The sequence below is a fragment of the Pteropus medius genome, unplaced genomic scaffold (genome assembly GCF_902729225.1).
Source record: "Pteropus medius unplaced genomic scaffold, Ma_sr-lr_union100, whole genome shotgun sequence".
NCBI classification, from domain to species: Eukaryota; Metazoa; Chordata; class Mammalia; order Chiroptera; family Pteropodidae; genus Pteropus; species Pteropus medius.
Window position 1 is genome coordinate 15,501,732 of NW_024356249.1, and position 25,508 is coordinate 15,527,239.

General features: G+C 38.0%; 1 protein-coding gene across 1 annotated transcript in view; it reads left to right on the forward strand.

Moving 5' to 3' along the window:
* The first annotated feature begins 200 nt into the window (after positions 1–200).
* FAM3C (FAM3 metabolism regulating signaling molecule C) overlaps positions 201–25,508 on the forward strand; it is a 46,802-nt gene continuing 21,494 nt past the window's right edge. Inside the window, exons 1-4 of the mRNA XM_039860845.1 lie at positions 201–375; positions 14,686–14,739; positions 18,651–18,755; positions 25,425–25,454. Coding sequence (XP_039716779.1) covers positions 14,727–14,739; positions 18,651–18,755; positions 25,425–25,454 — 148 coding nt within the window. The 5' untranslated portion in view covers positions 201–375; positions 14,686–14,726. The remainder of the gene's footprint in view (positions 376–14,685; positions 14,740–18,650; positions 18,756–25,424; positions 25,455–25,508) is intronic.

Sequence of the window (25,508 nt, forward strand, 5' to 3'; positions counted from 1 at the left end):
GCAAGTCCAGATTGCACAGCCTCGGGCGGGGGGCGTCGGGCCCAATCGCAGACGCCTCCCTCCGCTCTCCCGCCCTTCCCAGCCGCCCTTCCCTCCGGCCCGCCGGGGCGCCCGCTCGGTCCTCCACCGCCAGGGGGCGGGCGCGGCCCCCCGGCTGCGGGGGCCCATTGGTCGCGACTGGGAAGCGAGGGAGGAGGCCGGGCGGCGCGCTGGCTTCCTCCGGGCCACTCGCGGGGGTGAGGGGAAGCCGGAGGAGCTCGGGAGGAAGCGAGTAGCGAGCGGGAGGCGGCGGCGTCTCCCTTCGGCCTCCGGCAGCACTGACCGCGGGGAGGCCGGAAGGCGCGCGAGCTTGGCGGAGAGGCGGGCGGGAGGCCGGTGAGACGGTCGGGGAGGCGGACGGAGCCGCGGCCGAGGGCGGGGAGGATGGAGGGAGGCTGCGGGGAGCCGTGCACCCAGCTTCACCCTCCTGCTCTGCTCACTCCGCGACCGCCGGCCGGGGGCGGCCCCGGGGCGTGCCCCCGAGGGGAGGGCGAGGGCCGGACGGGGGGGCCCAGGGCGCGGTTGGCGAGGTCGGGGCCGCAGCCTCGGTGCGCTCGGCTCCCGCCGGTGACCCCTCGGGGCTTCCCCGGGCGGCGCCTGCACCTGGCGCTGGGCTGGGCGCTGCTGGTACCTGGGGCGCGCGGTCAACGCGGGGGCTGCGCCTGGTGCTCGAAAATGTGTGCTGAGTGCTGTACAGAGACGGGAGAAGGAGTTGATGTTACATTTGAACTCTGTGAAGGGCCAGCTTGGCCCACTGGTGAAGTTTTAGTGTCTCCTGACCTGGAGGCACTTTTAATTTTAAAACCTATCCAGCCCATTGGTGTTGGTTGTCATTGATGAATGTGCAGTTTCTTTTTCTTTTTCCCCATTTGTTTACTGTCCTCAGTTTCTACTATGTGTGACGATGAGTGACCCTAGATCTAAATAATATCAGTGACAGATTGACGATTTGATATTGAGATATATAGCTGGGATTTTTTTGTTTTCATCATCTTCTACCTTTAAATTTTTTCTCGTATATGATACAGAACTACTGTCTAATTGACAGACCCTTGTCTTTTTTCTTTTTATTTAGTCAAAAATACATGGATATGATGGTCCTAGATAATATTAGATTGCTTACTAAGCACTGTGCCAAGTGCGTTCGTAGACACATTTGTTTCTTACAACCCCCAAAATAGGTCATTTTATCTGTTCTAATTTTGCAGAGATTACATGAACTGCCCTGGAGGTTACATAAAAGTTGATGCTGACAGTAGATTCCCATTCCTTGGACCCTTGACCACCTTGCAGGACTAGTAGTAACCTGTCACATGTTTCCAGGTTCTGGGAAACAATGCTGTTACAGTCACAGTCACGGGCCACATAATAGTGCTTCAGTCAACTGCAGATGGATGGTCCCATATTATAATGGAGCTGAAAATTTTTCTGTCACCTGATGATGTCATAGTGCAGTGCATTACTCACATGCTTGAGGTGATGCTGGTGTAAACAGACCTGTGCTGCCAGTAGTATAAAAGTAGGACACAGTTGACCCTTGAACAGCTGAGGTTAGAGGCTTAGACTCCTGCCAAGTGGAAAATTCACACATAAGTCTTGACACTAGAGTCGCCTTTCCCATCTTTGGGTTCGACCAACCATGCATGGAAAACGATATTTTCACATTCCCAACTTTGGATTCCCCACTGTGGGTCAAATAGACTGTTTTATATTCACAGTTGAATACCAAATGGGAAGGGCTGACTGTATTTATTGAAAAAAAAGTCCACATATGAGAGGAACCTCACACTTGAAAGATGTGTTATTCATGGGTCAACTGTATGCATAGTACATAATACTTGATAAGAAACAACTGTGTTACTGGTTTATGTATTTATTATCCTATACTTTTTATTGTTATTTTAGCGTGTACTCTTTAATTATAAAAAAAGGTTTACTGTAAAACAGTATGCCATGCTACACCTGCGGCATCCTCATATATACTGTGTTTACCTCATCTCTTGATTGGATTATATTATCTTGTGCTAGATTTATTGTTTTGTACAGTATCATACTATGCAGGCTTGTAGCCTAAGGCCAGTAGGTTTTAACATATAGCCTAGGTATATATTAAGCTATGCCATCTAGATTTGTGTAAATGTACCCCATGATGTTTGCACAAGGACAGAATTGCCTATTGACACTTCTCAGAACGAGTCTTTGTTGTTAAGTGATGCATGACTGTATTCAGTGTATTACAGAGTACAAAGGGATCTCCATTTAACTCAGAAAAATGAAAGTTAATAACTATGCTGTTCACATATCTTCTTTAATCCTTTCCTTTCTATCTCAATGCCACCATCCTAGGTCACATCCTAGGTTGCAAAGCATCTGGCTTTGGCATAGCGTTCTCTGTACCTCTTTTAAAAGCTGCCAGTCTCTTGAACTGATTAAGTCACTTTTTTTTTTTTCACTTTTATACAAGTGTAGAAGCTTTGTTTTACAAATTCTGTGTAATGTTTTTTCAGTTCATTAAAGACTAGGATTACTTGATAGTAAGAAATAAGAGTTCAATGCAGTAATTCTCACCCTGAGGACCTTTCAGAATCATCCGCAGATAAGGCATTTTATTTATTTTCAAGTAAAGTTTTTATACAGTCATATTGGTTATATTAGTTTCAGGTGTACAATATAGTGATTCGACATTTTTATAACTTACAGTGTGATCACTTCCAATAATTCTAGTAATCATCTGTCACAATGTGAACTTTTTTAAAAAAGGATACAGGGCAGGCTCCCCAGAATGCCCAGTGTAGGGGGCTTCTATTGAAAAGGGAGTTAAAGTAAGACTGCTGTGTTAAAGCAACTTTCGAAATTAACTTGATTTTTTATTACAAATTTTTAATATGGATTGTTACCTTAAGCATTGCCAAGTAATCTTTTCATAATCAATGAAGCTACATTCAGACGAAAGGAATTGGAGAGAGAGACTGTTGAATGGCAAAAGAGTAGTAGTGTTCCCTGATGGGGATCATAAGAACCTTATTATTTTTTACCACATATTTTAGGTCTTAAATGGTGAGTCTCAGTATTTAAAAATTTTTATTCATTTAAAAATGGAGAGTACCTACTATGTGCCAGTAATTATTACAGGTATTATGAATACCATGAATAAGACATCTTGGGCCCTCATAAAGCTACTATCTGTGAGGCAGTCAGCCTCCTCCTTTCTCTCTCTCTCTGTCTCCCCCACCCCCACCGTGCTTTATACCCATTTCATAAAGCTAAAAGGTCCAAGACCCAAGAAGCAAAAGATTTTGGTCTTAGGTATCACAAAAATTCAGCTCAGAGCTTAGTACATTAGCAAAAATCTCTCCGGAACTTAGTCCGGAAGGGTTCTTGTTCTTGGGATCAGGTAATGTGGATTTTAAACAGTAGTTCTGCATTTTGTTATTTTGTCTGCATTTTGTTATTTTGTGAATGGCATTGACCAAATTATTTAATAATCATGCAATGCCTTGTTTTCTTAATCTGATTGCAGAGATTGAACAAGATTCCCAAGATCTTGAAACTTTAAAAGGTTTTATGATTTTTATTCAGTTTCCAAAATAAAGTCAGCTGACTTTCAGAGGAGATAATTAAGTGTTCCAATACCTCTGAGTTTCCACAGCTGACCCTATCAGTATTCCTACTTTTCTTCATTGGTTATTCCGTTTGGTTGAAATTGTTCTCATATTACTTACATTTTCCTTATTTCTAGTCTAATTTTTTCATCTGTTTTCATGATTTTTCTAGTTTTATTCTAGTGAGTTTTCTCTTTCCAATTTCCTTTTAAAAATTAAATTTAATTCATATAACATAAAATTTACCAGTTTAAAGAGTACAGTTTATTGACATTTAGTACCTTCACAGAGTTGTGCAGTCATCGCTTCTGTTTAGTTTAGAACACTTCTATCACCCCCAAAGGGAACTTCATGTCCATTAAGCAGTTACCCCCCATTCACCCTTTCCTCCAACCCCCAGCTGCCACTAGTCTGCTTTCTGTCTCTGTGGATTTACCTGGACTAGATATTTCATGTAAATGGAGTCATACAATACGTGATCATTTGTGTCTGGCTTCTCTCACTGATTATGATGTTTTACAGGTTCGTCCATGTCATATAGCGTGTGTCAGGACTTCCTTTTTATGATTGAATAATAGTCCACTTACAGATATATAGCACATTTTGTTTAGTCGTTCATCCATTGATGAACCCTGGTTAAGTTTTTGTGTGAAAATGAGGAAAACTCTAGAATTGAGTCAGTTCCTGAATTGATTTTCATCCTTAGTTCTACAAGGGTTGAAGAGGTTGTATCGTGGTACCAGGTGTACTACCTGTCAAAACCATTATCTGCAGTTAAGTGATCAGTGAATGTGTTTTGAAGGAACTTTGGTCCATAAAAATTATTTTTTTAATTTATTCAGAAAATTTTACACTAGAAGCTTCTTACTACTTATTCTTTGCAAGTGGCTGCTTCCCAGTAACCCTTTATCATAATGAGAGAGGGCTGTGGTTCATTTAGTTTTACTGACTCTAAAGTCCACACTACTTCCTTCATTTAACACATCTGAAATGAGGATTAGGTTTACAACATATTTTTTCTTAGTAATTTATGAAATAATGGTGTACTTAGAAACAGCTTAAATTAATAAAACACCATACCTGGTTCTTTGAAACCCTAACTGCCATGGAACCCACAGTACAGACAGGACAATTCCTGAGCCCAGAACCCCTAGGAGTGAGGATTAAAACTCCTGCAAGGTTAAGAAGCTCCCCAGCTTTCAGGGTTTTTGTTTTGTTTTTGTTAGAATTGGTATGCTATCCAGGGTCCTTGGGCAAATGAAACCACTCTGCTCCTCCATTTCTTCACATAGGTCTGACAGAATTAGTATATGTAGTATATATGTAGGGGAATTCTTAAACATTCATTCAGAATGGGATCCTGTCACTTCTCATCTGATATAATGTAAAATAGTTATATGAGATGAAGGTAGTTACACTGTATATAAATTTGTGCCTCTAATCTCTAGCAATTTATGAAGTAGATACTTATTTACCCTATTTATGTTCAACTTCTTATAGTTAAAATGTATGTACTATTATTTTTGCCATTATCCTCAATAACATCTGTTTATATCCATTCATCCTTCTCGAAGGCGTGGTGTAGGATTAAAGTAGTTAGATTATAGCTCTTTACTCAACAGTTGCAGAACTCTGAAGGAGCAGGCAGAACTAAATGTCATTTTATCTTGTTTTCTGTTTGGGGGATGTTTGCTCTCTCAGTTACAGAAATTTGATCACCATTTCAACTGGATGATGACTTTTTAAGCAGAATTCTGCGCTGGTAGATGAAAAATGTCAAGACATTTGGTTAATTTTAAAAACAACAATCTGCTGTAACCATTACAAACAGGAGTTCTGTTTCTCAGCACATTGTCCCTGGATTTATTCACTGCCACCTCTCCTCACCCCCCACAGGAGATCTGGCCTAGAGTCAGGCTAATTTCCACTCATTGGTAAGGAAAGAATGAAAATGCGTGTCTTGTGAATTTTACCTTTGGGCTTTTTTGGCATAAATCTGACTCCACTTTTTTTTTTATTCCCCTAAATTTCAGTGTTTGGATTGGTGTAGATCTGAAGTTCTCAGGTCTGAGCTTGAATGAGAATCAGCTGGGGAGCTTCTTAACCTTGCAAGAGTTTTAATCCTCCTAGGAGTTCTGGGCTCAGGAATTTGTGTTTCAAAAAGCCTGCTGAAATTGTGGTGTCCATACTGTGGGTTCCATGGCAATTAGGGTTTCAAAGAACCAGATATGGTGTTTTATTAATCTAAGCTGTTTGTAAGTACGCTATTATTTCACGTATTACTAAGAAAAAATATTTTGTAAGCCTAATCCTGATTTCAGACATGTTAGATGAGGGAAGTAGTGTGCACCTTAGAGTCAGTAAAACCGAGTGAACCACAGCCCCCTCTCGTTATGATAATGGGTTATTGGGAAGCATAGAAACTATGAAACAAAGTAATTATAATGCAACATTTCTCCAGATCTTTTACCATGTTTATAAGAGTTTAAGGTGTCCTTACTTGTCATTTATTTGTAATGATGATTATGATGCAGGACAGGGCAAATTCCCTGCACTGAGAGAGAGGGTTCTTGGCGGAGAATGTAGAAAGTATTCGAACACACGCCAAAGTTAGAATCAAAAGGAAAGTTTATTGGAGAAGGGGTAACACTCCACAGACAGAGTGTGGTTTCCTGTCAGAGGCAGAGAGAGACTCGGAAGGACAGAGACAATAAAGAGAGACAAGGACAGTGAGAGAGACAGAGTAAAGGCACTGAGAGAGACCCTGAAAGTGATGGGGAATTCAGTTTATATATCATTCTTTAGTTCCTGTGAGTTATAGTTTCTTTGATATGGACATACAGTGAGGGAGGATAAGAGTATGTAGCATGAGAACGTGAGAATATATGTAGCGTGAAAGGTCTGCTGGCAATTCCCAGCCTTTAATCCATAGGTTCCCCATGGTTTTAGCCATAGGGAGTAAACAATTTTATTTTGTGTAGGGTGCTACTTAAAGACTCTTGTTTTTCCTGTTTCCCCTTCACAGGTGTGGGAAATGGGTTGTTAGCAATCCCAGCAGAAATCTTCCTTTGTTCTGCAGGTGTCCTCTATCAGCCTGGCTGCAGGGCTGATCAGCATATTGCAGTCTCTGAATGTAGCTTGATTTAACATTTAGTTTTCTTGCCTCCTCCCTACATTAATTATACTGATGACTGTTTTAAAATGCAACTTAGCTTTTAATTACAGGGTATAATAATGCACTCCAGTTTGGCCCCATATTATTTTCATCCTAACCATTTCCAGTCATTTATGTGTTGATGGTTCAGTTTAGAAGTCTTATTTCTAACTTCTTTGTACTTTAGTGATGTCCACTTTGTAATTAGAGTCCACTGAAATATTTACTTAATGTCACATTGACGTTGGGTGTGGCTTGATCATTTGAGTTTTATCTTATCATCACTCTAACCTTCATTAATGCTAGGTGATTATAAGCATATATACCAGCCACCTACCGCCCTCTCAAGTAGTGTTAGGATATAGTGGTAATTAATAATCAGGATTAAGCACTAAATCTGTGTCAGAGTAAACCTGAACTTTGGCTGCCAACTCAAAGTGAATGCCGTGGTGGCATATTGGTAATTGAAACAATATCTGTAGGTGAGAACAAATCTGTCTTCACTGATGAGCATTCAGGGAAGCACAGCCCCTCCTGCTCATGGTGCTTCCTACAGTGGCATCATCTTGGACAATGAAATATCTTTGTGGGGAAAAAGTTACCTATGTTAGATTTGGGAGGGGAAACAGAATACGTGCCCATTTAGTGCTTAATCTCTTGACATCTTTACAGAAAACATGGTTAAATGCTTGTCGATCAACTGAAATATTTTAGAAATCTGATGCCTCACATTTCTGGAGAGGTAAGAACTTTAGGTCTCTAACTAATTCATGTTGGTCGGAGGAGCTGTACTATGAACTCTTAATGTTGAGCTGAACCACATTGAAATGCTTTCAGAATACGGTGTGTGTCATCTGTTACGTTTGGTTATGACAAGGAGAAAATTCTGAGATGTCCTAAATTAAATTACAGCAGGCTGGAGGGTGAAAGGAAGAGATTAGAGAGGTTAATCAGTTAACAACTGCAGGGCAAAACCAACAAAAGACTGCTTACACTCCTCAGTGTTTGGTGACCTTTTGAATAACTTCCACGTGGAGCCACGATTATCCAGAGAGAATAGTCCAGTTGCCAACCACCCGTGGACACAGACCACAAGGCCCTCTGCTTCTTGCTTACCCATGATCTTCCCAGACTGTTGCCCACAACCAATCCCGAAGAACAAATGCTTCCTTATGGACCCTGCACCTCTCCCAGAACTAGCTCCGCCTCACCTTCTCCCACCCCCTTTGTCTATAGCCAGTGTAAATTCTTTCAGAATGGCTCACATCTTTCTTCCCCAAACTGTTAGCATAAAAGAGCCCCATCAAGTCCAGGACTGTGGACGTGTTGTCCTCCACCTGGCACAACTGCTGTGGCTCATGCAGGGGTCTGCTGCTTTCTCTGGCTAGCCTTTGGCTCAATACACCCTTTCTTTCAGAAAAGTTTTTGGCGTTGAAAAAAGTTTAAGTTACTTCCCCATACACTAACACAGTGGGGCAGAGTTGGTCTAAGGGCACCTTTGCTAACTGGTTTTTAACTGTAGGGACAAGTTGGTATTACAGTTAGATTTTGTCTTTTTTTTTCTTCTTGATAGAATTTTATATAGCTGCTATAGATTAACTAGAAACTTTCTAGTGTTATTCTCTCCATCCACTGTCAGGAGAACCAAAAAAAAAAAAACACAAGGCATAGCTAAGATCATCCATACCCTCATTCACCAGTTACTATGTACAGATTTGAAAATTGGACAGTGAAGAAGGCTGATAGGAAAAACATTTGATTCATTTTAAATTCAGTGTTGCAAGAGAGCCCTACAAATACTTGGAGCACTAGATAGAGGAAACAAGTGGGTCCTAGAGCAAATTAAGCCTGAAACATCGCTGGAGGCAAAAATGACAGCACTGAAGCTGTCTTTCTTTGGGCACATCATGAGAAAGCAGGGTTCTTTGAAAAAGAACAATGCTGGGAGAAATAGAAGGCAGCAAGAAAAGATGACTAACTATGAGATGAATAAAAAGCCACAGGCATGAGTCTACAGGAGCTGAGTAGGGCTGTTCAGGACAGTACATGGGCAGTACATCATTCATTCATAAGGTCGCCAAGGAGTTGGTGCCGACTCAAGGGCATGTAAAACACACACCAATTTATGGTGGACAGTGGAGGAAAGCTCAATGCACCCAGTATAATCCCAATAGGTTTTATGTCAAGCATTGGTTAACAGTGTATGTGGTGGGGATTGGGGATGGCAGTGGGGTTAAAACTACTTTCTGGCTCAGTTGTGATTTTCCATTTATACTTTTAGTCCTGTTTCAATTTCTTAGCCACATTTAAACATTAATCCTTTTTAAATGTCATTTCGATATGATGCCATTAAGAAAATAAAAGCTGTATGATACTAGTTCAGATAACTTAAAAATCCAGGCATAGATCATCCATATCCTTCTGTTCCTAAGGTTTTCAATAGAACATTAAAGTTTTATTCTAAAAGATTTATTTATTGCTTTTGTTGAGCCATTATTTAAAAATTTTTGGTCTGTTGCTCTGCAGTCTTACCTTCTTAAAGGCCACATCGCAGGAGTGGATGCATTTATATTTTCCTCAGTGATTTTTTTGGAAAAGGTATTCTTGGCATTATAGACTTCACACCAATCTCCTCTCCCCCTTCCCAAATTAAACAATCAAATGAACGAACGAACGAACAAAAACCTTTGTTTTTGCACCTTTTTCTCCTAGTCAAAATGTAAAGTTACTTTGGTTACTTAAAAACCTAGGATATTTTTCTAGTTGTTAGGTAGTCATTAAAAAATTTTCCCTTTAATATTATCAGGTCATACTTTTAAAAGACGTACGATGTGTCTTAAAATAATTTATTTTTTAAAAATCCATTTTACAGGATTCAATATCAGTCTCCTACTAAAATACTTTCTCTGGTAATTGGATTTTTTCTATTAAGCATTTAGTGTTAACACCAAATTTTATTAAATTCACAATATTTGTAACAGTGGAAGCAACTCAGACATCATACTCAGTTTTTTAAATGTTAAGATTCTTTCAAGTGAACGCAACCTTCTTACCCCTCTTCATTTTTTTATTTCAGAATTTATTCATCCTGGAAAGATGTTTGTATAGCAGCATCTGGGTGAGACAGGGTACTTTATAGGAGTCTGTGGTGGTAACTTTTTATGTAAGAAAACATTTTAAAAGATAAATATTTGGAATTTTAAAAGCTAAACAGATGCACGGTTAACCTCTCCTTCCTTTTTAAGCATTACTTAAAATAATCACTTTTAAATACCTGTATAAAGAAAACTGTCAGTTTCTCCTCACCCAACATGATTTTACAGTTAATGAAATGGGAGATAAGATTTAATTTTATCCCTCTTTTTTAAATATCTCCTGTGATCACTTTGGAAAATATTCCAGAACCTAGATGCATTTCTGCCTTTTTTTATAGATGGACAGCTTCATAGGAATGGGAGGATTTTTTTCCTTTTGAGAGAATCCATTATATTGTTTCTCATGGAGTATAAATGCTTATTCCATGGAGTGCAACTGATAAGGAAAATGTAGAATGACTGCTTTCTAACTAGAATGCAAAGCATAGTGGTTGCAATAGAGACATTGTGGCCTAAAATATTCTGTCTGCCCTTTTTACAGAAAAAGTTTGCCAACACTGGCTTTATTTTATTCACATAAATGCAGGTATTTTTGCAAATAATTTTTTTTAATAACATATTTTTGTTTGTAAATGTAAAATCAGAATAACCTAGTGACTTAGTTGTATCATTCTTTTGTGATTTTAGTATTATCTCTAACTGCTCTGGAACCGAAAATTTAGTCTTTTGCATTCTGTGTTCTATATTTTCCTAATCGATTGTTCTCCATGGAAGAAGCATATACTCCATGAGAAACAATATAATGGATCCTCAAAAAAAAGAAAAAATCTCCCATTCTTATAAATGAAACTGTCCATCTATATAGAAAAGACAGAAATGTGTCTAGGTTCTGGAATGTTTTACATTCTGATTTTGAGGAGTGCAGTGTTAGTCTGGGTTCTCCAGAGAAACAGAACCAATAGGAGATAGATTAGATAGACAGACAGACAGAAGGAATTGGTTCATGCAGTTGTAAAGACTAAGAAATCAAAGGCTCTGCAGTTGGCAGGCAGGAGACCCAGGAGACTCATTGGCAGAGTTCAAAGGCCTGAGAACTGATGGTGTAAGTTTCAGTTCAAGTCTGGAGACAGGTGAAATCCTGAGGTCCCAGCTCGGAGACAGAGTGCATTCTCCCTTACTTAGCCTTTTTTGTCCTGTTTAGGCCTCCAACACATCGGATGAGGCCCACTCACATTGGGGAGGGCAATCTGCATTACTCATGTTAATCTCATCTAGAAACACCCGAAACACTCTCACACACATACCCAGAATAATGTTTGGGGACCTTGTGACCCAGTCAAGTTGACACATAATTAACCATTGCTAGTCCTAAATATACTTTATCTGCTTGTGTTTTGACCTTTTTTTTTTCCTCTTAGTCTTCTTGAAAAGCCCCAGCTCACATGAATATTAGAATTGTATGAACCTCACTCAGTTAATTCATTTAAAACTGCATTTTTGCCAGCACTGAGATAAAGTTGTATTGAATTGAGTAATAGTTTATATATACGGAGTATAATTTGTAGTATTTTCTTCTGGTTTAATTAAGTAGTTATTGTTTGTTAACATTAGATGCATCAATAGGTGTGTCTGTGTACTTCATTTTCTCGTATCCTTTCTGTCTTGGACGGAGGTTCTAATACACATGCTTAGTCATTTTGACAAACTGCCAGATCTCTGGAGTGGCCAGTTGACAGCAGAGATTAGCAATTCCCAGAGCAATCATCTGCGAAAGCTAAATTGACTGGCATGGACTTCTGTCAATGAGCTTCTTATATCAAAGTATGTCAGTAAGCTGCTGGGGCGAAAGGGAAGTGGATTTGTTTGTAGTATCAGCTTCTTTACCTTTCATATGACCTTAGACAAATCAGTCGACCTCATCTGTAATGCCATTGTAACACCCACTACAAATGGAAAGTTTGGGAAGATTATATAAAATAAGTGTGCATGAACTGCTGTGCTACATGCATGGTTTATGTTAACTGGCAAGACCTTCCCCTTCTGATAATTATTTCTGTGGCTCATTTTGTTGACGTAGAATGGTGTTATAATTCATACAATGTAGCTGGGGTCCACTCATTAAGAAAAGAATGAAAATATCACTTGACCTGTGTTCTTATTGCTTGTTCCTGAAGTTAATTGATTCTAGGACCATAACTGCTTATTCAGGTCTAATTTTAACAAAACTTCCCTAAATTAGACTACAGTAGATATTTGGGCTAAAGGAAATGGTAAAATTACAAAACATTTAAAGAAATCCAGTTTGTCAGTCTGAGACCCTAACTGAGGCTCCCTTCTTAAGGTTAGGTCACATACTTATTTAATGTTTATCCAGAATAGTGTTTCACTGCTCAGGGCTGTCACAGTGGCCCTCCTTGCAGTGGACTCTGAGATCCTTGTGCATTTACAAATCAGCAACCTGATCTGATCTAGTCATTTATCTAAGACACTGAATTTTCTTGTTTGGGCCTATATGTGTTTCACAAATGTACTATCTGTTGATTTTGGTTTTTTGTTTTAATCTGCCCTGAAATTATTTTCCCTTACCATCAGTATTCTAGTTTTGATAAGTGGCTCTAATTTCTGTATCTCTACCTTTTAATGAACATATAAGAAAAATTATAAATTCTTTTACCTGTTGCTTCTGGATTAAAGAGCTTTGAATTTCTAGCAGAGGTATTTTTATCCTTTTATTGCTGTGATCATTTTCTGTGGACCTGTTCTGTTCCCACCTGATTGTTGGAGGTTCAGCTTCAGGTTTATACCGAATTCCATTAAGTTGGTGTTTCTTTCCCCCTAAGATAATTATATGTAATGATTTTCTTTGTTTTAAAATGTCCTCCTAAAATGACAAGTTAGGAATGATTTGGAAGTAGCGCATCATAAACACGCTCCTTGATTTGCTTTCAGATATATTCAATACTCTTTATACTGGTTTACATTTTTGCAACACTAGTTTTGCAACATTAGTTAAGCAAACTAATTAAAAATGTTATGACTGAGATGAGATTTTGATTTAGAGATTTTACTAAGTGTTTCTGAGAAATTGAATGGAAAACACGAATTCAGCTAGACAGTTGTCGTTGCTTATATTGCAGTCTTACTCTAGTGATCGGTTTAGGAAGAGGCATGTTGGGCAGTGCAAACAGATGGCAGGTCTATGCGGCAGTGACTTTAATTGTACAGGTGGGGCCCCAGCAGGTAATGGAAACAGTGAAATAGAACAGCACATGTCTGCCCAACTCTATCACGCTCTCAAAGAAATTTTCCTATTATTTTGGAGTATTAGCTGGGAGGAAAGGCATGTGTGTTGTGAACATAGTGTCCATTTTAACTGGGAGTCAAAAGAGGATTTATAGCCACATGGGGTTTTCACTTGAAAAGCTGAGGGTTTTTTTTTTTCCACTTTTACGTGATGGTTTGTGGATACTTGAGAATCTCTTGTTTCCTTTTGACACTTTCTGAGCCTGCGGCTAAGTAGTTAGTTTAAATAGATAGAGAACATGGACTTTTTCTATTATGTGGAAGATGTTCAGAAACAAACAAAGGTAGAGGAATCAATAGTGTTGATATTTTCGTCAGGGTAGGCTGGGCAGAAGAAAGGGAGTTAGCGTAAAAGCATTCATCATTTGGATGCTTGCCACCCCTCTCTACCCTGCTTATTTCTTATTGGTGGCTAAGAAAACAGGATTTCTCACTTTTTTTTAGTGTCCTTCAGGAGTTTGCCATTATTTTTATTTGACACATTCTATGTGTTACTAGATCAGACCTCAACATCAAACATCAATCAGTATGAAAATAGTCTAAAATAAAGATGTATTTTTGATTAATGTGATTTGTTAATCAAAATTTTCTTTTGCATTCCTTTCCTGTACAGTAGGTTGGGTACACTGTGGTAGCTCTCTAGCTAAACTTGGGCATGAATTTCCTGTCAGACTCATTTACTTGCTTTTCCATTTGCTTTTTAAAATTTTACCTTTCTTGTAAAAATAAATTTTTACTATTTCTTAGGAGGGAAATACACATACACAGAATTTTTTTTTCCCAGCATCTATTGCTTGTTGTTATTAGGATAAAATCAAAGAGTAATTTCTTCACTGATGGATAATGTAGGTGATAATTGCTGGAATATTTTAAATTGTGAGTCTATACTTCTGAATATATTCTTTTAAAAACTTAAAAACATGAAGAAGAGGAGAACCCTGGTATTAAAATAAGAAGCCCCAAAAGTGCTTTTCATAGTGACACCTAAATTATGTCTCACTAAAAAAATAGTGGCATCATATAGTGAAGTGAGTGAGCCCTGGAGCGGGAGCCAGCAGACCTAAATCCTGCCCCATTCTGCAAATAATTTGTTCTGTGGCTGGATGAGCAGCTTAACCTCCATGGACCTCAACTGTAAACCGAAAGTTTGCAACTAAGTATCCAAAGCTCTTTATAGATGCGTAATTATTGAGAGTAATAAGGCATTATCTTCTCCTCACATACTTGATGGCAGTTTTTTCTTCATTTGTTCATTCAGTTAAGGAGCTGAGGGACACAGCAATGTTAAGACATGACTGTCCTCTCAGTAGCTTTTGTGGTCCAGTGGAAGGAGACAGGCCCAGTGATAAGAGTTTTTCCATTAGCTATCAGTAACTGGTAGAATACTTAGAAATGTCATGACAGTTATTTAGTTTACTGTATACACCCCACTGAGTCGAAAGAGGAACACTGCTTGTAGACCTAATCTGTATGCCTTTTCTTTTGATTTTAGGAGTTATTTAATGAAAAGTGCCATAGATTGAAAAATCGAAGATGAGGGTAGCAGGTAAGAGATTTAATTCGTAGAAATAATTTTGCTTTTTGTGTAACCTGTTCATTTAGTAATGACTATAGGAGAGAGTAAATAATCTTTTCTATATTGAGTGCAAAGCTGAAATATAACAAACTAATTCATCATTTAGCCTCTACTTTTTAATGTAGTTGGCAAATCATGAATTGGTCATTTAGTGAATGTTACATAAATGTTTGGGGGCACTTTTGTTGAAGTTATGCTAAATAATTTAAGTTGTGGTTTCGAAGTTTATATTCTTATCCATTAAGCTTATTTGCCTAATGATACACATATAATGTCTATATAAAGAATCATTTGATAACCTAGGAGGGCTGATTTTTGTTTTTCCTAAGTTCTAGCTTGTTGAGGAAGTGAGCTGTAAAGTTTAAAAGCTTAAATTTTTCCTAAGTATGTACATAAAACTAGAATATTGAAGGAATCAACAAAATGTATTTTTGCTAGTTCAAGTTCAGTCTGCCTAAGTGAGGTTAAGTGTAGGGACATCTGTTCCTTAGGCAGCATAGTGAGGAATTTGAAAAACACCACTTGCTGTTCATAGTATTAAGGTAGTTATCCTTAAACATTATAAAAAGGCAGATCCATAATAACTGGAGGGGCTGATGACCTCTTCCTACCTATAGTGAAAATAAGCGTGATCCTGCCACTCCCACCTTCCTCCAGCACAGCACAGGCCCTGAAGAAAAATGCACCCTTTACATAGAAATTTCTGCTGAGTGTGTGTCCAACATAGGAGATAACTTGTAATTTCTCAAAATCAAAGTAGTCTTTCTTTAATTATCATCTTCTCACCAGCAAACAAAGTTTTTTCCTGTGGTCTCCCACAGGAAATCTCTTAGAAGTATCTACAGTCAGGGTGGGTAGCAACAAGTCTTCTTGATTCAGCCATAATTATGTAGAATCGGGTGCCGGTGATTAAACATGATTATTAAATACAGATAACTGAGGGGTGTTCACAAATGCCTTTGTAGAAATTTGAAAATCTGGATCTCTTGGTCATGAACTTATAAAAAAACATTCTTTTTTGAGTAGCTGTACAGTTATTAAGGGAAAATATTCCCAGAAACCAAGAGCTTATTTATGGTTTAAAAAAACATGTTGTAATGTCTTTAAAAAAAAAGATCTTCAAATATAGCAGGACTATTTATGATTACATGTTTCTAGATGATTTTATTATTTAAAATAAAACTAGTTTCTCTTTCTCATATGATTCTATATTCATTCTAGTTGAAATGAACTTTTTTATCTAGTCCATTTCTCTGATTCTGACAATACCAACATTAATTGATGTAATTATTCACTGAGTGCTTACTTGTTTGGCACTGTTCGTACTGTAGATCTTCAGGGAATTGCTTTTAATGAATGAATAAGGAAGATTAGCTATTAGTTTATTGCTTTTAAACTAATTCTAATTAAAAGAAATATCCTGGTTGGTTTGAAATATCCTTACAGTCATTATCCTTACAGTGAGGCATCAAATGAGAAAAGTAGGGAAACACTCAGATTAGTGTGGTCCATGGCTGGAAGAAAGAGGAAATCTTGTGGAAAGTCAGGGATGGGAACCTTGCGGAATGGGCAGGCCCCCGCAAAGTCGAGAACTGGATGATGATCAGCTCTGGGGCAGACGTTCTGTAACACATGTTCCGGAACTCTGCCTTACGGAGGCTCTGCTGGTCTTCACCGGCCTTCCCCTCTCAGGGACCACCTGCTTTTTCTGCTACCAGTTAGTTTCTCCTCCTCCAGCTCTTCTTTCTCTTAGAGCTTTTGTGTCTTCCTGGTTCTCCTGACGGTCCACTGTAAGTGAATGGATCTTGGTTTAAGATCTACCACTGACCGGTTATGTGAACATAGACATGCATCTAAATTCTTAGCCTTGTTTTTCTTGTAAAATGAAAATAATATCTCGAAAAGCTGTGTGAGTGGTATTATGCTTATAAAGTCTTTAGGTCTACAGTAGGCACTAAGTAAACGGTGTACCTGTGTATTACATATATGTGTGTGTGTGATATAGTATATGTATGTATATATGTACATATATATGCTATATATAGCTTGTTTAGTGTAGGCTCAGGTTTAGTTTTGTATTGGATTTAGTCTAGAACTTTTATATATTATAGACTTGGTATTCAATATTTCAATAGTAAACAACAAAGATTTCGTATATCTGCTTTAAGGGATAGAGAAAGTTTATCTCTAGTTGCATCTGCCCACATTTGCTAGAAAATGAGATGTTAAGACTCTGTCATCTGATATATAATCTCTAGGACCTTGTTCTTAAATGATCACGAAGAAATATGACAATAGTTACCGTTCGTCTATATAGTAGACACCTGTTGAAGGTATTGCTATGTACCAGGCACTCTGCCAGATACTGTATGGGGAAGGTTTCAAAGCCTCATGGAATTTTACTGTCTTAAGAAGCACAGTTTTTGGAGCAGAAAAGATAGAAAATGAAGTGGAGGGTGATTAGTTTAGATTTGGGCTTCTTCATTGCCACTTCATTTCTATATTTGTAGAGTGTTTCTCAACAGAAATGAACAGAACATTTCTTAGAACATAGTTAGAACAGCAATGTCCTCAGCCTTTCTGGGCATCATCAGTTCATTCCCTAAGAATTAGTCCTAATTTCTTTAAGTTTATGAAATTAGCAGGGGTATAGTGCTTTTTGCACTCTTCCTTACCCAGTAAGTTGAGTTTTAGCAGTATTTTTGGAGAATGTAGTAATTTGGTGTTAGAACAGCGTATTGTACAAAGCACTGAACTGTGTCATGATCCCTGGATTCTGGTCCTTGTGCTGCCACTACATTATCTGTGATCTTGGGCACTTGCCTCAACCTCTGGGCCTTTGTTATCCTAAGGATGATTAAGTGACTGCTGATCCTATCCACCCTTTTTATATCAATATAAATTAAACTTTTGGTAAGAGAGTAATGGGAATTGGACAGAGAAATACTCATATTGTTCCCGAATAACATAATATGATGTCTCTGAAATCCTAAGGGTGAGAGGAAGAAGTTTCTTTCCTGTAACTTTCTCTTTCCTTTCCCGTCACTTTCTTTTTCCTTTCCTGTCTTGCACTTTTTCTTTTTCTCTCCTGGATCTGTTTAGCTGTGGAGAAAAAGGACAAATGATGTTTCGTATTGAGCAGTAAATTAGTTAATAGCAGTGCTATTTGTAAGGCACGCAAAAGTGATTAAAAATATAAAGGTATGAAAGACTGAGCGACTTTCTTCATGGAGCTTACCTTACAACCACATTATGAAGCATATGTGATAGGTGCCAGATAAAGCCCCCAGCAGTGGAGAATGACTGTCTTGAACTAGGTGTCAAATATGAGGGGGAATACTTCATTGTTCACCATAACAGAAGTGCTTGTAAAGCTCCAAGAGGTACTGACGATAGGACATTTCACTTGAGAACTCCTTGCTTAGTGGACATTCTGCTGTTGCCCTAGCATCTCCATTCTGGTCCAGTGTTTTGGTATCATCCCCGGATAAGTGCTATTGCCCTTTTTATTGGAAAAGGCTTATGAATGGGTCATCCAACATACTTGGTGGCAGTCTTTCATTAGCCATGATACTTTTGTGTAGTCAGCCAGCAGTCAATGGCAGGTAATTTTTTGCATGTAAAATTAGGCAGAGGACTCAAGCAGTTCTTTGTCTAGATTTCTAGACAATCTGATAACTCTTTGATCAGGGTAATCCCTTATTTTGATGGATATTTGGTAGAATTTTTGTTGTAACAAATTAGATTAAGCACCAATAGATAAAAGTAAAAATTTATTCGTCTTAAAAGTTTTTTTTATAAACTTACATTTTTCATTGAAATGTTATATAAGTCCGGGGGGCTCATAAGCTCATTCTGAATTATTTCTGCCCTTTATCTAGGTGCTGCAAAGTTGGTGGTAGCTGTAGCAGTATTTTTACTGACATTTTATGTTATTTCTCAAGTATTCGAAATAAAAATGGATGCGAGTTTAGGAAATCTATTTGGTAAGTTTCATTCTTTTCCTCTTTCTTAGGTCTTAAGTTCGATGTGATTGTCTTTAAATTTTACCACTTGTCAACATTGAGTCACTCTGCTGTTTAGTCTGTCTAAAAAAGAAAGTGTAATTATACCAGCAAGTATGATTCATTAGAATATTTTAAAATACACAATAGAAAGTCTTAAAGTTAATTCAGTATAAAGCGTAAATCTTCTATTCAACTTTTTGAATATATTTAATGGAGTCTGTTTTGTACATGCTTAGGGTCATTAATCATGGCATTCTAAATGGACATTCTAGAAGATATCACACTGTTTGAATTGGCTGCTAGAAAACTTGGAACCAAACCTAGCCCTCAATTAGCAAGCGGTCAGGAGTCATGATAATGTATTTTAAATACCAGCCATAGAAATCCATCTTGCTTTTCTACCCTTGTTTTCCTTCTGCCGACATTTTTTATTTGTTTAATGCTATGTTATAAACATACCATCGTAAGCTTTCTTAACTCAGTTTTTAACAAAATATTTACCCTAATAAAAAAATTAGCATTTGAAATGTTTGTATAAGCTTTGACTGTTGTTTAAGCAAGTATTAAAAAATTATGCGCTAAAGGTGAGACTATGAAATCAATAAAACAGTATTTTGACCTAGTAGGCGGAAATGAGATAAAACAGCTTTTAGATCCCTGGAACAGTGAGCTTTGCTTACTATAAATTAATATCTGAAAGGGCTTTTCTTTTCAAGACATAATTCACTCACGGCTAGTTTCAAGACTCCCTTAAGCCAGTGCTTCTCAAACTTTAATGTCAAAGGAATCTCCAGGTAATCTTGGTAAATGCAGATTCGGATTCAGTGTCTGCCATGGGGCCTAAGAGTCTGCATTTCTAACAAGCTCACAGGTGATGCTGAGATCCCTGTTCATGGACCACATACTGAGAAGGCTTTAGACAATGCTGACGTGTAGTCATCAATTTCTGTATAAACATTTTCAGATGACTTTTTTTACAATGGCTACTTAAAAGTACTCGCTTGTATCGCCCTGAACTGTGCCTTGACACTCCCCAGTAATAGCAATCCACTGATCTTGCTCCTTTCTGCCTGCTAGAGCTCTCTCGCATTAACAACATCCCAGGCAGTTACAAACTGTAATCATACTCCTTCAGGCTGTCCTTTTAGAAGTTTTCATCTTAACAGATTATGCAGACCTCCCTTTCAGTCATTCCTTTTAATGTGCTAGTTATTCACCTGAACCGTCTGTTTTTCAGCACCCATCTTAAACTGAAGTATCCAGGATCCAGCATAGAGTAGTTATTGGAAAGTATGGGGAGACTTAACTTTACTTCTTCAGTGTACAGCATTTCTATTATAATGACAAGGGGACCAGCCTGGTGGCCTTTGAGAGTGCAACTGGTTTCAGATGAATGATGAGGCCCAATAACACTGAAGGCACTGAGGACTTCTTCCGTGTTGCTTTGGAAACAACACGTGTAGCTAATTCTTTTAAGAAAGGCTGATGGTAAGGGAAGAAGATTATGGGATGGTAGCTTGAGACAGAAGAAAGTCATTTTTTTTTCTTTTTTGAAATAATGGAGAGACTTTCACTTGTCTATAGGCGTTGGACAAAGATTCAGTGAATTATAAATCCGTGGGAAGAGATTGAACAGATAAGAAAAGGAGGATCCTTGAGAGAAGGGAAGCAGTGAACCATTGGTACAAATTGAACTTTGGGGAAAAGGCTCTGTTTTCAGAGAAGAAGCTGATAAAGCCAGAGTTTGCCCTAGTCTGGCTCTTCATCTCTAGCGTGGGCTGTATCTATAAGTATCACAGGGATGTTGCTATGTCTATTTCTCATCTTTGATATCTGCTTATCTCACTATTGCCAGAGCGATTAAAACTCTTCTCATTACTGGAGAATAAAATCTGTACTCCCTACTTAGGATGACACCCAAACCCCCAACCTGCCTCTGCGTTTCTCACCTGTTCTAGGCCCTCCCTACCCTGTGCTTCACACTCGCTGTGCCAATCCGCATGTGATCTAGGGACGCAACTGCTGTCCTTTCATACCTCAGCCTTGGCTCGTGCTGATTCCTCACCCTGCACGTCTTTCTCATCTCACCTTCATCTGTTAATCCTCTTAGTTTCTCAAAACTGCATAAATGCCTCCTCTTGAGAGAAATTGTATATGATCCTCTCTCTTTCTCTATTAGAATGCATTACTCTTTTTTCTGTACTGTTTGTTCGAATGCATAATACCTGTATCTCATTTGGCACTGATTTTATTCTGCCTTACACTATAGAGTTTCTTTTCTTTTATTCTTTTTCACGTATCTGTCTCACCGGAGAATGAATCTTCAGGTCAAGGGGTATCTTAGTCCTTCACCAGCATCCAGTGCTAGGCCCTGCAGGTAGTAAATGCTGACTGAATGGAAAATTAACGTAGAGAATTGAAGATTAGGGTTTTTAGGTAGGGAGGAAGAGTATTTCCAAAGTGGGATTCATTTAAAGCTGTGTTGGTTGAAAAGCCGCTGGTTAGCAGCTATGAACACAGAGCTACTTTAACTGAGATAGTTGTCTCTCTTCTTCATTTTGATTTTTCCAAATGTTAGGAGCCTGCAAGGTTTTACTGTGAGTGTTTTAGCTGTTTGATAAGGCATTCGTAAGGCAGGTGGTTTATTTCGTTGTCATAATTGAAGCTGTATGGTATAGCCACAAAATCTTATTGGATTCCAATCTATTAAACTGGTGAAAATTAAATTTGTATGGTTATATTTTCATTCTTATTTCAGAGTTATTGAGCAAAGATGGTGATACGGTTTCTTTGCCTTTTGTTTAGCATCTAACTTAATTTACCAAAAGGTAACGACTTTAACTGGATACGAGTATTGTTTCTATAATCAGTGTAGGTTAGGGGACCATGAGATTAACTGTAGTTCTTTTGGTGGATAATATTTCCATTTTTTTCAACTTGTTGGTATAATAACTTACTTGATAGTTTTTATACATTTAGATTCAGGTTAATTAGTACTGTTTTAGAAAAATAAATGAACTTATTTCTAGAAAGGAAGAATGAAAAATATTTGCCTGCTGTTAGTGGAGGAAATGAACAAAATAGATCAATTGTGATGTTTTAAAAACAATTTTTAACAAAACTTTATTTTGAGATAATTGTAGATTCATGTGCATTTGTAAGAAATAATGCATAGATTCTTTATATCCTTTACTCAGTGTCTCACACTGGTAATGTCTTATGAAACTACAGACAGTGTCGCAACCAGGATATCAACATGAATACAATCTACCAGTCTTGGTTATGATTGTGATTTAACATAGTGTTAGTTTTCAGCATAGGTACTTAACAACCAGTAAATGTTGTGAACACAGTCCAAATTATTTTTGCATCTATTGCTGCAGTAAGTACTTAATGTTCTGTTGAGTTCATTTATTTTTACCCTTTCAGATTTAAACCACTGAAATAGTATATACACAGATTACTTCACATAATTAAAAACTAAAGTACAAAATAGTTCTGTCTGATTTCTTCAGCTTAACTTGTTGGAAGACAGTCACTGATGAAACCAAATCAGAAATGTTTATTATTGTTCCTTGAAGTCAAAAGTTGGATGTATTGAAAAGACATTAAGAATTAAAGCCATCGAGGTAGTTTGAGGAATAAAAGTTGTGAAATAGGCAGGATTTTGTGTTTGTGTGCTGTGCCCATACACTGCATATGGAAGACATCCTGTTTTATTTATGAAAAATTACCCATTTGGCCTCTAGGTGTTAACAATTCTCAGAAATGCAGGCCTAGTAGAGGGCTTTCACTTTCGGTGAATATCGGATAAAAGTTATCTAGAAGGAAAAGACTTTGACAAGACTTTCTTCACCTTTGTTTCACCCCTTACTCATGATATTATTTTCCTAAAACCCTGATGATTAAGAAACTGGTTTTCCCACAGTTATATCCCAGTAATTTTTTTGAATTGAGCGACATTTACTTTTTTTACATTTCTTAAGTTTCCCAAGCAATCTCATTTGACCATTTTAGAGGCTCATCTCTGGTTTTTTTTCTACCTCCCTTTCTCAGCCACACTCCTCTGCTGAGCATTTTTCTGAGCATTAGGCAATTTTTGGTATCTCTAAGATTCTCTCCTCAGCCGCCTTCTCTTTTTAAATCCTCTCTTTGGGTGGGCCCACCAGTCATTTGCCAATTCTCCAGTTTATAATTGCAGCCCAGATCTCATTTATTGCTGGCCTCTAGACTTTTCCACGTGGATCTTCTCCAAGTATCTTAAAATTAACAAGTCCAACACAGAACTAACTCCTCATCCATCCCCTGCTCCCATCTCCTCACTAGATTATCCCGAATGCAGAGATGGTATTTTGTTCATTGGCTCGTATGAATGAATAAATGAATGCTTCCAAAGCCACATGTCTGAGAGACAAATTTGATTCCTCTCTTTCTAGTCGCCCCTCCACCTGGTCCATTCCCAAATCCTGCCATTGTTGCTTCCTTAGTTGTTCTGAACCTGTCTGCATCTTTCAAACCCACAGTCACTACCATTTCTTACCTGGATTACTTCAGCAGCGTCCTCGTCCTTGTGGACTCCTTGTCTCCAGTCTTGAACCCTCTGTTCTCTCCTCTGCAATCAGAAGCTTGTTCTGAAAGCTCCCTATGCTGGCTTCCTCCTCCTAGCAGGACTCGCAGTTTTTGTACATGTGATCATAAGACCTCAGACATTCCCGTTTCTGGGGTGGTGCGATATGAGTTTAAGAGCTAGGTTGAGATATGCCTTTGAAAACTAGCTCTGCCAATTACTAATTATGACTTAGAACAAATCAAATCAACAAACCTCTCTCTGTTCTCAGTTGTTTTCTCTTTAAAACAGGGATGATGATCAACTCAATAATATGTGCAAAAGTACTTGATAGTGTGCCCAGCATATGTGAATGAGCTGCGTTGTTACCCCTGTTCTGATCCTGCTGTCTTCCCCTGATCTTGTTGCCATAAGTATATAATAATATACCACAATTCCTGATCTGAACACCGTTCCTGTTCCTCTGTAAGCATCTTAAAGCCTGAGCTCGATGATACATGTTTGTTCAGGACTAAGTAAAATAGAGAAGTCCAGTCTTCATGACGCTGATCGCTGGTTGCTAATAACTCTCTGGGCTTTCTTGTTTACACATTGAGAGCATTGGACCTGATGATCTCTGTAATTACTCTTTCCTACTTTTATGACATAATTAAGGAAATTGAAAGAACAAGCCCCAATAATCCCAGCATCCTAATTTACTAACTGATCATTTTTTTGTTTCCTTAAGGTTTTATCCTTATCCATGAATATTTTTAGAGCTAACAGATAAAGTTTGTTTTCTGCTTTATTCCATGCATTAAACTTTTTCCATATTGCTACATTGCCTTTGTGACTTAAGTGGTACGTAATATTCTGAGTCTTCTGTCAAGTTAATGAGCCTTCCTTTACTTGGTCATTTTTCTCTTTTTAAACATTTATATATTTTTTAGCTTAAACTTTCTGTTCTCTAGTTTGAGCACTGCTGGACTTACATACAGGAAGTTCACAATTATCTAAAATAGTACAGAACTAAAAACTAAGTGACTATTTATAGTTGACCAGCTGGCAGACATTTATGACGCTGCATGCTTATTGGCCAAATCAGGAAATGGCTGTCTATAATACTATTGATGATCTGAATTATAATCTCCTGGGCTAGGATCAGATGTTAGTGCTTTTTAAAAAGCTCTAAGTGTAGATGGTCAGTTTTAGATCTACTGAATTCACGTTAAGATTTAATCAAAACAGTCTGCTCTTCTTGAACTGATAGATTATAAAACTCTTAGCAATGACCTTAATTTTTTTTTATTACACCCAATACATTTTTATTTTAAAGAAATTAAAGCTCTTCACCACCACCATCCCTCTTATGTTCTTCCCACCCCCCCAATCTCTGTTCTCAGTTGTTTATGTGTATACTCCAGGGCTTTATATGTGTATGTACACAACACCGTGGAGCAGCAGCAACTTTTAAACACACTAATAGTGACTAAGAATATCTTTAAAGTCATTTAAAGGGAAGTTTGAAATATTGTATGATATCACTTATGTGTGGAATCTGACAAGAACAAATTCAGAGAAACAAAGTAGAGTGGTGGTTACCAGGGGATGAGGGGTGGGAGAAGGTGGGGAGATGTTGCTTAAAGGTACCAACTCCCAGTTATACAGTTAACAAGTTTGGGGATCTAATGTATAGCATAATGTTTATAACAGATCATGTACTCAAATGTTACTAAGAGTTAGATGGTGAATGTTCTCAGCCTAAAAAAGAAATGGTAACTGTGATGAGATGGAGACGGTAGCTAATACTACGGTGGTAATCATTTTGCAATTTATAAGTTTATAAATGTATCACATCAATACATTGTGCACCTTAAATTTACATAATGTTATGTGTCAATTAAAATTTGATAGTGAACTATATAGCGTAAAGTTATTGTCTCACTCTTTCTCTAAGGTGATACTCATGTTTTATTACATACCAAACAATAATTTGAACACTTTTTATTTTTATAGGCTCCTTAGTTCTAACTATGTTTTAAAAGGGGATTCTTGGCAATAGCCTTATTCCTTCTAACAATGATAACTTTTTTTTTTCTTAGCAAGGTCAGCGTTGGACACAGCTGCTCGTTGTAAGTATTTCATCTTGAGAATTTGCGCATGATTTATTCTGTTTTATCTTAGGA